Raw genomic sequence first — 13983 nt, 5'->3', positions numbered from 1 at the left:
ACAGCAGCGCAGCAGACGCCCGCACGCGCATCGTGAGAGAAGATAGCTCGAACGTCGAGCAAGCTCGCAGCCCTGCAGCGTACGAACGTACGCGGGTCATAGAGATGTATATTATCTCTATGACGCGGGTACGGTACGCGTACGCTGTACTGTATGTACCGTATACTCGATCTCTAGCTCTAGCTAGCTAGCTAGCTAGCACTATAGTCGGCTAGTATCGCCCTGAAGCCAATGCCAAAGCACAGTAACGTGAATGAGAGGATCTCTAGTTTGGATTTACTTTGTCTGTTTAGGGTGATTGCCGTCGAACACCGCACTGGTGAGTAACTTCATTGAAAATTCATTGTCATTGACTCTTGATTCCTAATAAACCTTCATTCCTTGAAGTGACAGAGCAATGTAAGGTAGAATTGAAGTTGCAGGTGATTGTGTCGTGAAGCAAACGGCTCCACTCCAGACTCAGCAGGGCCAGGCAGCCAAGGCCAAGCCAGCGCCAGCTAGGCTAGGCAAGGCGAGGTGCATGAGGGATCAGTGGGATGGGGGTCGGGTGTCCGGACACTTTATCCTTTTGAAGCCTTCCTTTTTTGTCTTTGGATTACACTAAAAATATTAATTCAATTATTCAATACTTGTAATCATCTCCTCTTTTGTTCTCTATATTAATATTTCCTAACATTTTGTACTAAAAATTGATGAAAATTCCCTTGTAGCTTGTAAATTTTTCCAAATGACTTTAAAAAAAGTAAAATTGATCATCCGGACACACAACAAGTGGGTAACTCTATACTAGTAGAGGTCGAGCGCGAGAAGCAAATCCCTGGGCCCCGTCTTACAAAGGAAAGAGTTGCGATTGATCTGATCAATCACAACTATGAACATCAACATCAAAAATGCATGAATGTTCTAGGCTAAATGTTTTCTAGATATGACGTAAATTACATAAATTCATTGTTTTCTTGACAATTTGGTGTGTTCGTCTTTGACTTTGTTTACAGTCAAAGGACATTTTTAAAATATGTAAAAATAATTATGGCACAGATGGATTTCAATAGAGTTAACATTGATTGGATCAATCATAACTTTGTAAGACGGGGCCCTGAAGTTCTATCTCGATCTGTACAGGGATAATGGCCATATGTTTTATGTTTATGTATCAAAATCAGATCAACCAGGCCAGGGAAGTGGGAGTTGCGTGACAGCCAAAGTAACTCACTGTTTTACCCCCTAATATCAGTTTATTTTTTCCTGTTTTGGTGCGTTTTAGGCCAAAAACAGAATAATAATCTTTATTTCGGTCCAATCGATGATAATGAAAAATAGAGAAAAATCAAACTAGCATAACACTGGAAATTTCAACAAAATCGGATGTGCAGACCGAAGTAAGAATGTTCTGACATTTTAGAGTTTCGCTTCTTTTTCACAAAACAGTGATAAAAATATATGCACAACTCAGTGACATGCAAATGAAGGAGTCGATGTCCCTCACTCACTATCTCTTGTGTGTTTTTATTGTTTAAATTAGGCCTAGTCCTAGATCTAGACGATTTTTACAGATTTTACAATGAATAAGGACCAACTTGACTGAACCATGTAATATTAAATTTATAATCATAAAATAATCATTCCTTATTTACTTCTGTAGTTACTTGTTAGGAGGAATTTGAATATTTCATATAATGAAATACAAAAGAAATAGTGAGTGATGAGGATGACGTTCTGTCGTAATCAGTCTCCTCATTTGCATACTGACCAGGATGTGCATTTGACTGTTTTGTGAAATTAAGTGAAACTTTAAAATGTCATAACTTTCTTATCTTACATCCAATTTTGATGAAATTTTCAGTATTACTGTTAAATGCTTGTTGGATGCCTGGGTATGATGTTACAAATTTATGCAGTGTTACTACACTGTACATATGTAAGTGCATGCCAGACCTAAAACTGCTCAAAAATGTGAATTCATGTAGAAATCAATGCAAATTGTGTATTTTGCCAAAATTTGTAAATGGGCCATTCCAAGATACTTGGTCCTGACCTAAACAAAAAAAGAAATTTATTTCCAGTCATTATTTTCAACTGGTATAAAGTGAGATAATGTCTGGGCCATTCATATCTAAACTTAATTCAATTCTTTTCCCCCGTTTTCCATAAATGCCATTACTAGTTTTGAAGGGTATTTTTTCTTTGTTAATTTTCTTCCATTTACTATGCATTTAATGTGTATAATGTATAAATGTCCATAACATTTTATGCTACATGTAATTAGTTTTGTTACTCCTCAGCAAAAAGGATTATATTATTGATACTTCAAATCTATTTAAGTTTATCACAAGCAATCTCTTGAGCAGAAAAAAAAATTATAACCAACTGCAAAATATGCAAATGAGCGTCATGGACATTACATACTAATGCACCATAATGTCCATGATGCTTTACATTCACAACTTTAACCCCTATTAAAAGAGCAATGACCCACTTTAAAATTCCGGGAGGGGGGGGCACTCAAAATTGGTGGTATATGGGTGTTGATTGATATTCATTGTTGGGGGGGCTCTTTTTTAAAAATAGATTGGGGGGAGGGTCAGTGGCATAATGAGTCTTATTTAAAGTTTTAGGGGCAAGACATGAAGTAAAGGGCAAAGTTGATTTTGAAATAAATGCATGTACATGTATAACGCTATATTGGCAAGGTACATGTTAAGTCGATGGCACCATAATTAATGTTCTTTAGAACTGTAAAGAAAATAATAAACTTGTTTGTCAAGAGACCACACACACACACACACAAATGAGTTTATCCATATTATTCTGCATACCAGTTTTTTAATGAAACTTGTGCACAACACATGATTTATGAGATCGCCCTCATTACGTACCTGAAGGTAAATTCAAGCTTTGGCAAAGCTGCCAAGTAGTACTGATTTTCCGTATTTAGTACTTAAAATAGAGAAGAATACTGATGGTTTCATGCAAAATACTAATTTCTTAATTTTCAGTTTATGTGTTGTCCTATGGTATTCCTGTGAAAATACTACATTACAGTATGTAATTTCCTCACCAAAATACTGATTTCAGCCTTGAAAATACTGAAATGTTCTTGTTCAGGTTGGCAGCTCTGCTTTGGTGAAAATAATCTCCAGTTTGATGTAGTACATATACAGTAAAGAGAGAAAAATCCATTTGGAAATTGTTTTTGTTCTGTGCAACTGGTGCAGTGATATATATGTACATGGAGCTGCACTGGGTTCAAATTTGTTATAGGGCCTAAAAAAAGTTTACAAACAAAAATCTCTGTAGTGTATTCTACATGTATTCTTGAAAATTAATTTGCATTGTACATGTAGCATGTAGGGTTCTTGGCTGCCACAAAAAGCTTGCTACGTGTATGTTGTACAGTATGTTTTGATGTACAGTGTAGGCCCTAACATTGTAAAAGGATAAACTGACAATATTTATTGCCTGAGAAAAACCCATTATGTATTTTCCAAAGGGGGCTGGAATTCATACGCCAAATAGATGTCTCGTGAGTAAGCAAGGGAATGTGATTGTTTGCTGGAGTTGAAGCTTGCACTGCACAGACTGTGAGGCAGCTGTCTCCTCGGGGAGTCTCTCGTGCAAAGTTCACTGCATTGATCTCCTGTAGGGGAGTGCAGAAAGATGTAGGACTACACTGGAGTGCAGCCTGCAGGTTCACTCACAAACAGTTCGGGAGAAGAAGGACGTTAGGCTGTACTGCTTCGTGTGTACAGTTTGTACTTTAATACTTTTGTAGGCTAGACACTAGACAGTTGTTTGTTTTCCCTCTGTGGCATGTTTTGATTTTCCTTTGTCATTTGTGTATCTTTACTGCATGTTTGTGATTTGTTCGTTCTGTCTATTTGTTGTACGTTTGTTTTTGTGTTGTCATTATATTTGTTTAAGAGATTTAATTTGAGATTCAATTATATGATTTCAAATCATTGTCTATACAAAGTTCTAGCATCTGTTGATCTAGACATACATTTGTACATGTAAATGAACGGCACCTCTATTGTTGCTCTATTCTAACCACGTTTTATGTAAAAAAAAAAATCTTTAAACCCAGCTACATGTATGTACACTGTACAATTTATGGGGGATGTACATGTACATGTATAGGGGAGAGTGGGGGTAAAGGCCTTTTCCATAATTCCAAGATGCATAGTAGGACTGCAAGAGAAACATGTCTAATACTTGTTCTACACTACAGTAGACCTACATTATCCAATAGAAATATGAAAAGTAGTCAATCTCATACCCTTTTCATAAACCTATCCTCCAATTAGCCGCCTAAGAGTAATGCGGATAATTCAATAAAAATTGCGTTCATAAACTCCGAAAATAAGCCGCATTATTTTTACGAGCGCCCGTAATGAAAAAGGCGGATAATCGCCATGACAACTGGACACGCCCCCTCCGATGCGGTTGTGTTTGAAAAGGGTGACCTTGTGACCGCACCATGGCAATTATCCGCATTATTTGGAAATGCGTTCATAAACTCAAAATCTTGTCCCGATGCTGCTATTATGCGGATAATAGCAGCATCAGAGTAATGCGGATAACTCTTGCCCTCCTCCAATTTTACGACCAAATTATGCTGCTATTAGCCGCCTAATTCATTTTAATGGGGTTTATGAAAGGGGTATCATTTGCTTATTAAAGAGCATTAAACATTGTTGTCAGAAGGCCTTATTTGTCCCATCAAAATTGGGCAAATGAGGCTTTGTCAAAAGTAAATATACATGTAGTTCAGTTGGTTTTATAAAACATCTCAAGATTAATTTGATTATTTTCCCAAAGGCCCACATTTATTAATATTATTTATTAATATATTCAATATCATTGGAAAAAATGATCATTGTTGTTTCAATGATTTGATTGTGTAGATAGTAGGCCACTCACTCATTTTTAATACATGTTCTATTGGAAATGGACACTTTTAGTGTACAAGTGTGGAGATGTCTACACTGCATTTTACTGTTTACCGGTAATACCATGCAGTGTTAACAACGTTTTAGTCAGGAGGGGGGGGGGCTCCTTTGCCCCATCATTGGGCATATTAAGTTCATAGGCTTCCAGTCAGAAAGAAAGGGAAAGTGATGAATTTTACCATACAACTACATGTATATATTCATGTAGTAGTCAGTGGCATGTTCAATAATGTCTTAATACAAAAAGTTAAACTTGGTGGGTACTGAACTTGCCTCTCTATAAAGTGGTGATGCTAATTTTTCAAAATTTGTGGTTTTGAGATGCAGGTGGGTTTGCGCTCCTCCTGGCCAGTATATTGAACCATGTGCTCAAGATATGAGCTAAGGAATTATCTCAAATACCATGCAAATAGCAATCACTGATACTGGTACACTTGAGCAGTGAACTACATTGTAAAAACTCAATGGGGGCCTCATTTACCCCAGGGCCTCAATTACCCCACTCTCGACTCTTCCGTACATGAAGGCCTACATGTACATGCTCACCATCTCAGAAGACAGATTAGGGCTATGTTTATAACTATTGAATTGATGATATGAAATGCCCCTGCTGATCATGTAATTAATAAGCACTACATGTAGTACATGTAAGTACAATGTACATGCAGTATTGTTCATTTTGTGGGTCAACCCAATATCCTGTTTGGACAAGGAATGGAAGTATTTCATTTGTGTCCATTTCCATTGGGAGGGCATTGCACTTTGTCAAAAACATTTGTAGACTGTTTTGATTTACATGTATGGAACTTTCAAATCTAGGCCTACATATATCTCATTTCTATTCAGGTGCAGAGTTCCTCTGAAGTCAGAACCTTACTTTTGAAAACCTTGGACAATTGTAAACTTGTTGAAGAATGGAGATCATCCTCAACATTTTAACATTTTTTTGTTTGAGTGGTGGGGGGGGGGTGTTCAATGTATGACATCATCTCATGTACATGGCCTACATGTACTGTACATGTAGATGCAAGCCTATATGTACGTTAATACTGTGAAACTATTATAAATCATTAAGTAGATTTGGCAGAGCTAAAAAAAAATTCAGGCTTGCCTTTTCAAACCACATTATATTCTCAATTTCTTGATGCACTTGAAAAATAGAGCCTCCATGTATATGCAGTACTACATGTAGTAGTGGAACATAAGCTTGCACAAAAATGTAGGCTAATACTGTACATAATGCTCAATTTTCAAATGTTGATTGTATAGTGTTCATACTAAAAATTATGTCCATGGATGTAGATCTGTGGGTACTGGTTTGGAAAGTCGTGATCATTTCATGCTGTATTGAAATGCCTTAACAGCCTATATAAATAATCCTAAACATATCAAAAAGGCTAAAGGATCACATGTCGGCCTATATTTACATAATTTTTAAAGAATATTATTTTTACAGACTATATAATGTGCACCAACCGGGACCTACAAATATGTAGGTCTACTTGTTATCGTGATTTGCTTGGAATTCCCCACGTGTGTATTGTGCAAGCGTCTTGTTTGCTCTCAGTAAATCATCATTGTTGTCTTCATTATAATTGGGCATGCTCATACTGAATTTTGAAGTGTATAGTTGCACATATACCTTGAACTTGTCAGTTTGATAAACGTGTAGGCCTATACATGTACCTGTAATGTTGGAAAATACGTAATGTAGGCCTACAGTAGGAGCTTCTTGCTTTATACAAATACAATATGAAACTTTAAAGTGTACCTTCATTTTGTGTCTGTTTGTAACAATGGACAAGTCCAGGCTGTTCTAAATTTGGATCCATGGTGATTCAGGCAAAGAGAATTTAAATCCTATTTACATTTAGGCCTACATTGTACATGTATATATGTACACTCACACTTCATATTGGTGCCAACAGACCTACATGTACATGTACATTCTGTATCATGTGCTGTACTATTAAGAGGTACATGTAGGAAATACATGTATCTCCTTGGTATGATGTATAGTAGCCCTGCATGTGTTTTCATGCGATGAAGCCATCATGAAGGCCAGCATAAATTGACCATTGTCATACATGTGTACAACAGTTTGTAGACATGTTGTACATGTATGGTTTCTTGAAGATAAAGCAATACCCATATTAAATAGGCCCACAGGTATTTTCACTTTCAATGTATGTTTGTAGACCCTGTGCAATTACATGTATGCAGACTTTGTAGAGTTTATTGAAAAAGAGAATGTGTCAATGTAATTTTAGTGTACATTTAATTACAATTATTATTTTTTGTTGGGGGGGGGGGCAAGGAGAGGGGGTCGAAATGAATGCATTCAGTCACAGGAAAGTCTGTTCTATTTCACACAGACATAGGCTAGACTAGCTTGGCTTTTTAAAAAGTACAGTGCAGTCACCGCCATCATTCAGCTTGAATCTTGTCAATAAGTTCAAGGTTGATGAAATCTGTGCTAATCAGAATAGGTTTTAACAATGGATGAACACAATTCTTCATAATGACAGACATATTTCAAAGAGACCCAGGGTCGCTCTTTCAAAGAGTTTTCTTGTATTTTTCTTCCAGGAGGTTACAAAGTACAAGCTAATTCTAGACATTCCAATAAAATGCAGACTTCTGTGATTGTTCATACTGTACAGCTGCTGGGGCTGAACAATCAGAGGAGAGATGGGGGGGGGTCTATGTAGTTGCAGGCAGGTGTTTTCCAGGCACAATTCAAATGGAAGTATATTCTATTTAAAAAAAGGGAAGTTCACCATATCAAAAAGTTCATTTTTTAAATGAAATTAGAAAAAGCTGAACAGTGTATTTAATGTAAAATATGTGATGGGCCTACAAAGCAAGTAAGGAATACATTCACATGTATTGTGGACAACTTGGACAATATGCAAACGAGGGAAACAATAACGTCACATACAATACTCACCATTTTTTTTTTTATTAAATGAATTCTCCATGTTCCGCAAACTGATCTACATTTGTATGAAAGACATCAGTCCAAGCACCATTTTTAATAAAGAATCAATTTTCAAGAAATTAAAAGTTCAATACATGGTTGTGTACATATAACATTTCCACACTGAGAAGGGTGTGTATGTATGAAACAGGTCAATACAGAAGTCACAGGCATGTGAATCAAAAATCGCCAGCTCAGGGAAACAACCTACATGTACAGTATTTTACAGCACCCACGTCCTGCGAAGTTTTCATAATTTTGCCAGGAGTGCTTGTGTACATGACAAGTGATTTATTTTCACAATGCCAAAAAGTGGGTATTTAGTGATGGGGGATTTGGGTTACATCAGACAGAGGAAAACTTTTGATATATTATAGAGAATTCCTTCTTGAACAGTCTGAAAGCACCAACATGTATTTGAAATGCCCACATGTACAGTAGAACTTTTTACAATAAGCCAGAGTACATGTACTAGGTCAATTCCAGCGTAACGGACATGACGTTCAGACAAATTTTTGTAATTCAAAGAGTTATACAGTAGAATTAGCAGTCTTTTGATAATTGTTACTAAGCTTATCAGACACATTTAAGTATTTGTTACATACACATAAAATGTCAAATCGTTTCGTTGAACAGTTGCGGAGAAATTGCACTCTTCGTGAGCGTAACGGACATGACACGAAATGGACGAAGCATTTTTACCTCCTATTGCTTATCAAAATTCCTGTGAATTCTTAGATTGCATGCACCTGACGTTAGTGTTAATTTAATCTTAAGATCATGCTCTATCCATAAAATGGTGTTTAAACAACAGTTTTGCAGTGCATTCTGTATTCCTAGCTCAAAATGTAGCGTAACGGACATGACACACGAAGCGTAACGGACATGACAGTTTCGTCCACTTTTTGTAAGCGAATATAATTATTTTGTTACAAGATATGGTACAAGTCTAATTGTTTACATGTTAAGGCTAGAGGTTAGAGAGACATATCATAACTGGTAATCTGTAATATCTCCTATTATTTTGCAATTTGAGAGGGGGTCTTTTTGTACAATATTTATAAAACAAAAAAATATTTAGAAAAATTAATTTTACACCGGTTAACAACAGTTAATGAGTATTTTCAAGTTACTACCATCCACCACACCTAATTAAAGGAGAAAAAGTTGATAGAAAAGATTATTTTTTATTCATGCCTTAATATTTGATAATATACTAGCGTAACGGACATGACACCCTTATGAAGTGAACTTCATCAGCACTTCTTAGTTTGAAAATGAAAGAAATATGAATAATGAAAGTAATTATGTAACAGCAAAGTACCTTTACTAACACTCTAAAGAAAAATATGTAGATATTATTAGCAGGTATCATTAATTTAATAGCTATAGCCTAAGTGATAATTTTATATTGAATACAATGTTTATCATACCACTACTGCACACTGAGCAGACCAAATCTCATTTTTTGTGAGAAGAAAACAAAATATACCAGACCTGTATAAATCCAAGATGAACATATTATGGAATGTATTGTATGATATTAAAAGAACATGTACTCGTATTAATGTCAGTTTTAAGATTACAAAAAATGGTATTAAAAAGTATTTTAATAAAAATTAAATAGCAGTACCTGGAAACCAGTCTTTCATTATCGATTATGTATGAGTCTAAAAGTAATCGGAATATTTGTAAATAGCTATCTGAGATTTTTTTTTTCATTCAAAATAACTATCATCCTGAGTATAATCATCCTTTCATCAAATCTTGGATGTTCTTAATCGCACGATCTTGCTTGCTGACAAATGTGGCTGTATCTAATTTTGTTGTATTGTCCGCGCTGCTTGTGTACAATTGAAGATACATCATTCAAATCTTGATTATGGCTGACCAAAATACTACTATGATGACATACTTTATTGATCGCGCCACATTCTTTCCACGGCCCCTTTGCTTTGTGATACTGCAAAGAAGTGCCACTGTAGATTCATGGATTCATAGAGCTACATCATGTAACACAGATATCCGAATACAAACTTGCTTTTAAATGTGAGCCCATGCCATCACTGAAGAAGTATGTCGAGGTTGGTGAAAGTCAGATACTTTGAAGTAATATCATCAATGATCATGAATTCACAAGTTGGAGTTTTATAATGCTCCAAACTGTCAGTGCAAAAACCTAAGATAATCAAATGTTTGTTCAAACACAAATGATGCAGATTGTGATCTGAGTATGTTGCCAGATCTAGCTGCATCTTATCCTAATATTATGTGGCATACCGTTAATTCTCAGAAAAATCTACCAGAACAAGAGCTGAACTTTCATCATTCACCAACTTCTAAAAATAGCTTGAATGACATGCAGATTCTAGGAAATATTACATTCAGCTATCCTCAAACAATTGAGGCTGACCTCAGTCTGTGACACTGAGCCTAATATTTTGTTTTTGTGAATGCTGCCTTTTGCCATATATAAGGCGTCATGTCCGTTACGCGAATTGTCATGTCCGTTACGCCATTTTTATGAAAATGAGAAGTGGTAAGGGAAAATGATTGCTACACATGGTAGGGGGTTTAACTCTAACATAGAATCTGAATCTGCAGTACCTTTAGACAAATTTCCTGTAAGCTGTGAAAACTTTAAGTGAAAAACGTAACGGACATGACACTGATAATGGTAAAGAAATCACACAAATCTGAAGACAGATTTCTCTAAAATTGATGAATGGCATAAAATTTAACGATTATTTTCTGTTGATTTAAACATTAATCAACTATTCAAAAGTTAAAAGAGACCTCTGGGACCTTGTTTGCTTTTAGTAAAGACAGGAAAGATGAATTGTTTAAAAATAGCCACATTTTTTACATTTTGCAATTTACTATTCTATTTTTTTGATGATGGAAAAAACGACAAAATTTTATCAATATTGCGATTTTTCTATTGGAAATTGAGACTTTATAGATTACTTTTTAAGAAAATTTGACTGCTGAAGTGAAATCTGAAACTTCATTTTTTCTCTAAAGTGAACATTTTCCATGGAATTGCCCACTACTGACCTGATGCTTGAAGAAAGAGTGACATTCAACAAAATCAAAACTTTTATAATCATAAAGTGGAATTCATGTCCGCTCCACACTCATCTGCTACATTTATTTTTCTTTTTCTTTTAAGACAATTTTTTCATATAAATTTGATTCCCCTTTTATAGGGAACCTACAAGACCTCTTTATATTGGGAGGGGGGGGTGAAATATAGGTCCTGATCATAGGGTCATTAACATTGACTTGTGGATTTACCCACTAACAGAGAAATGAGGTCAAAGCCATCAGGTGGATATGATTTGCGAGTTTGTTTGTTTCTTTGGAATTTTCTCTGAATCCCAGGTGGATTCTCCTGGTTCTTAGAATCAAGTCAATTTGAATACTGGTAACAAGAAATCAGGATGTTTGTTAAAGGACAAGTCCACCCCAACAAAAACTTGATTTGAAAAAAAAGAGAAAAATTCAACAGCATAACACTGCAAATTTCATCAAAATCGGATGTGAAATAAGAAAGTTATGATAAATAATTTTCGCTTATTTTTAACAACATAGTAATATGAACGAGCCAATTACATGTACATCCAAATGATAGAGTTGATGACATCACTCACTCAATATTTTGTTTGTATTTTATTATATGAAATATGAAATATTTTTATTTTCTCGTCATTGTCATGTGAAATGAAGTTTCATTCCTCCCTGAACACATGGAATTCCATTATTTTAACATTTTGTGCTTCAGGCAAGGAGGTCCTAATTGTCAAATTCTTAAAAATTGAAATATTTTATTATTCAAACAATAAAAAACAAAAGAAATAGTAAGTGAGTGACATCATCGATTCTCTCATTTGGATGTAACTGGCTCGTTCATATAACTACATGTATTTTGTCAAAAATGAGCGAAACTTTGAAATGTCATAACTTTCTTAGACCCCTGTTACATCTGAGAGATTCCCTACCTCGGGCCGGCCCGGGGCCTACCTCGGGTGGGAAAGAAATCAGATGTAAACATCCCAAACCTACATGTACCTCTGGCCACCTTTTAGCGAACCTACCCGAGACCACATCCAGAGGTAGTCTCGGGTAGGTATCGGGCCGGCCCCGTCCACCGATTCGTAGATGTAAACGCACACAAGCTTTCGAACCTATCTCGGTCCGTTCGCCAGCTGTCAAATTACGTCATAGCGCGCGCTTTTCCCCTCCCCAGCCCCGTCGTTCTTCGAATGTTTTTGCGGCATGCGACATGTGAATTGTGATTGATAAAGTCTTTGATTTAGTGAAAAGAAGCATTTTAAACGTTTCCTTTTCAAGTCGATCATATCTTCAACGACTGCTGGGATCATCAGCATTCTTTCAGAATCTTGGGTAACTTCAATTAGCGCGCTCGAATTATTCGGAGCCTAGATCGAAAGTGCCTTTTAAAAGTGTCAGCAATCGGATGCCGCTCGAAACAGTACAGATAGGGCGAAAGGGGAGGGAATGAACACTGTAATGTAAACAGACCACATTTCGGACTCGGTCCGTTCGCGAAGCTAATCCACCAATAATCCAGTCAAGGTTGCAAGTGGACTCGGTCGGGTCTCGGGTAGGAAACTTTCAGATGTAACAGGGGTCTTATTTTACATCCGATTTTGATGAAATTTTCAGCATTGTACTTGTCTGATTTTTCTCTGTTGATTCAAATCAACATTTTTCTGAGGTGGACTTTAAGTAGCTACATGTAGGGAAAGAAGGGGGGGGGGGGTCCTTAAAAAAATCCCATAGACTATGCATTATGTGTGCACTGTGATCAGCACAAGCTCTCATACAGTATTTCACTGGAATTTCTAAAAATGCCATGTAACTTTTTAAATGGGGGAAATAAATGTAGTAAACACCACAGTTTGTACAATTTTTGCAAAAGTACATGTATGCATGGAGTTTATATCAATCAGAATAAAACGGTAACTCCATGTTGCATGTACTAGGCCAATACCAAACAACTCACTTCTTTGACGAACATTAAACTACATGTACATGATTCAAACCTCATGCACTGAGTTCTGTTGTTATGTGTGAGTTGATGACCAAGGTTGATACTGTTCCGGAACTACTGTGCTGTATATATATACATGTATTTCATTGAGACCTCTGAAGCATCTGCATATTTTGTATAGGCCCACATGCATAGTTGGACATCGAGGAAGGGGAGGGGGGGGGGGATTTTCAATCGCTGCTTTAATAGTATGCAGGGCCCCACACTAACCCTTTTTTTCCTACTGGTCCATCCTGTTCATGTCGGACCAGTAGATACCCAGTTTTTGTCTCACCTGTTAAAGCAGAGTGAGACTATAGGCGCCGCTTTTCCGACGGCGGCGGCGGCGACGTCAACATCAAATCTTAACCTGAGGTTAAGTTTTTGAAATGCCGTCATAACTTAGAAAGTATATGGACCTAGTTAATAAAACTTGGCCATAAGGTTAATCAAGTATTACTGAACATCCTATTAGAGTTTCATGTCACATACATGTAGGCGCCGCTTTTCCGACGGCGGCGGCGGCGACGTCAACATCAAATCTTAACCTGAGGTTAAGTTTTTGAAATGACGTCATAACTTAGAAAGTATATGGACCTAGTTAATAAAACTTGGCCATAAGGTTAATCAAGTATTACTGAACATCCTTTTAGAGTTTCATGTCACATGACCAAGGTCAAAGGTCATTTAGGGTCAATGAACTTAGACCATGTTGGAGGGATCAACATCGAAATCTTAACCTGGGGTTAAGTTTTTGAAATGACATTGAACTTAGAAAGTATATAGACCTAGTTAATAAAACTTGGACATAAGGTTAATCAAGTATCACTGAACATCCTGCATGAGTTTCACGTCACATGACAAAGGTCAAAGGTCATTTAGGGTCAATGAACTTTGGCCGAATCGGGGATTTCTGTTGAATTCCCATCATAACTTTGAAAGTTTATGGATCTGATTTATGAAACTTGGACACAATAGTAATCAAGCATCACTGAACA

General features: G+C 36.4%; 1 protein-coding gene across 1 annotated transcript in view; it reads left to right on the top strand.

The window, feature by feature from the left end:
* The first annotated feature begins 208 nt into the window (after positions 1–208).
* LOC121411541 (plexin-A2-like) overlaps positions 209–13983 on the top strand; it is a 92857-nt gene continuing 79082 nt past the window's right edge. The window contains exon 1 of the mRNA XM_041604326.1: positions 209–319. Coding sequence (XP_041460260.1) covers positions 232–319 — 88 coding nt within the window. The 5' untranslated portion in view covers positions 209–231. The remainder of the gene's footprint in view (positions 320–13983) is intronic.

This window comes from Lytechinus variegatus, chromosome 3 (genome assembly GCF_018143015.1).
Source record: "Lytechinus variegatus isolate NC3 chromosome 3, Lvar_3.0, whole genome shotgun sequence".
In the NCBI taxonomy this organism is placed as follows: Eukaryota; Metazoa; Echinodermata; class Echinoidea; order Temnopleuroida; family Toxopneustidae; genus Lytechinus; species Lytechinus variegatus.
The sequence above is the reverse complement of the archived record's forward strand: the minus strand, read 5'-3'. Positions and strand labels throughout refer to the sequence as shown.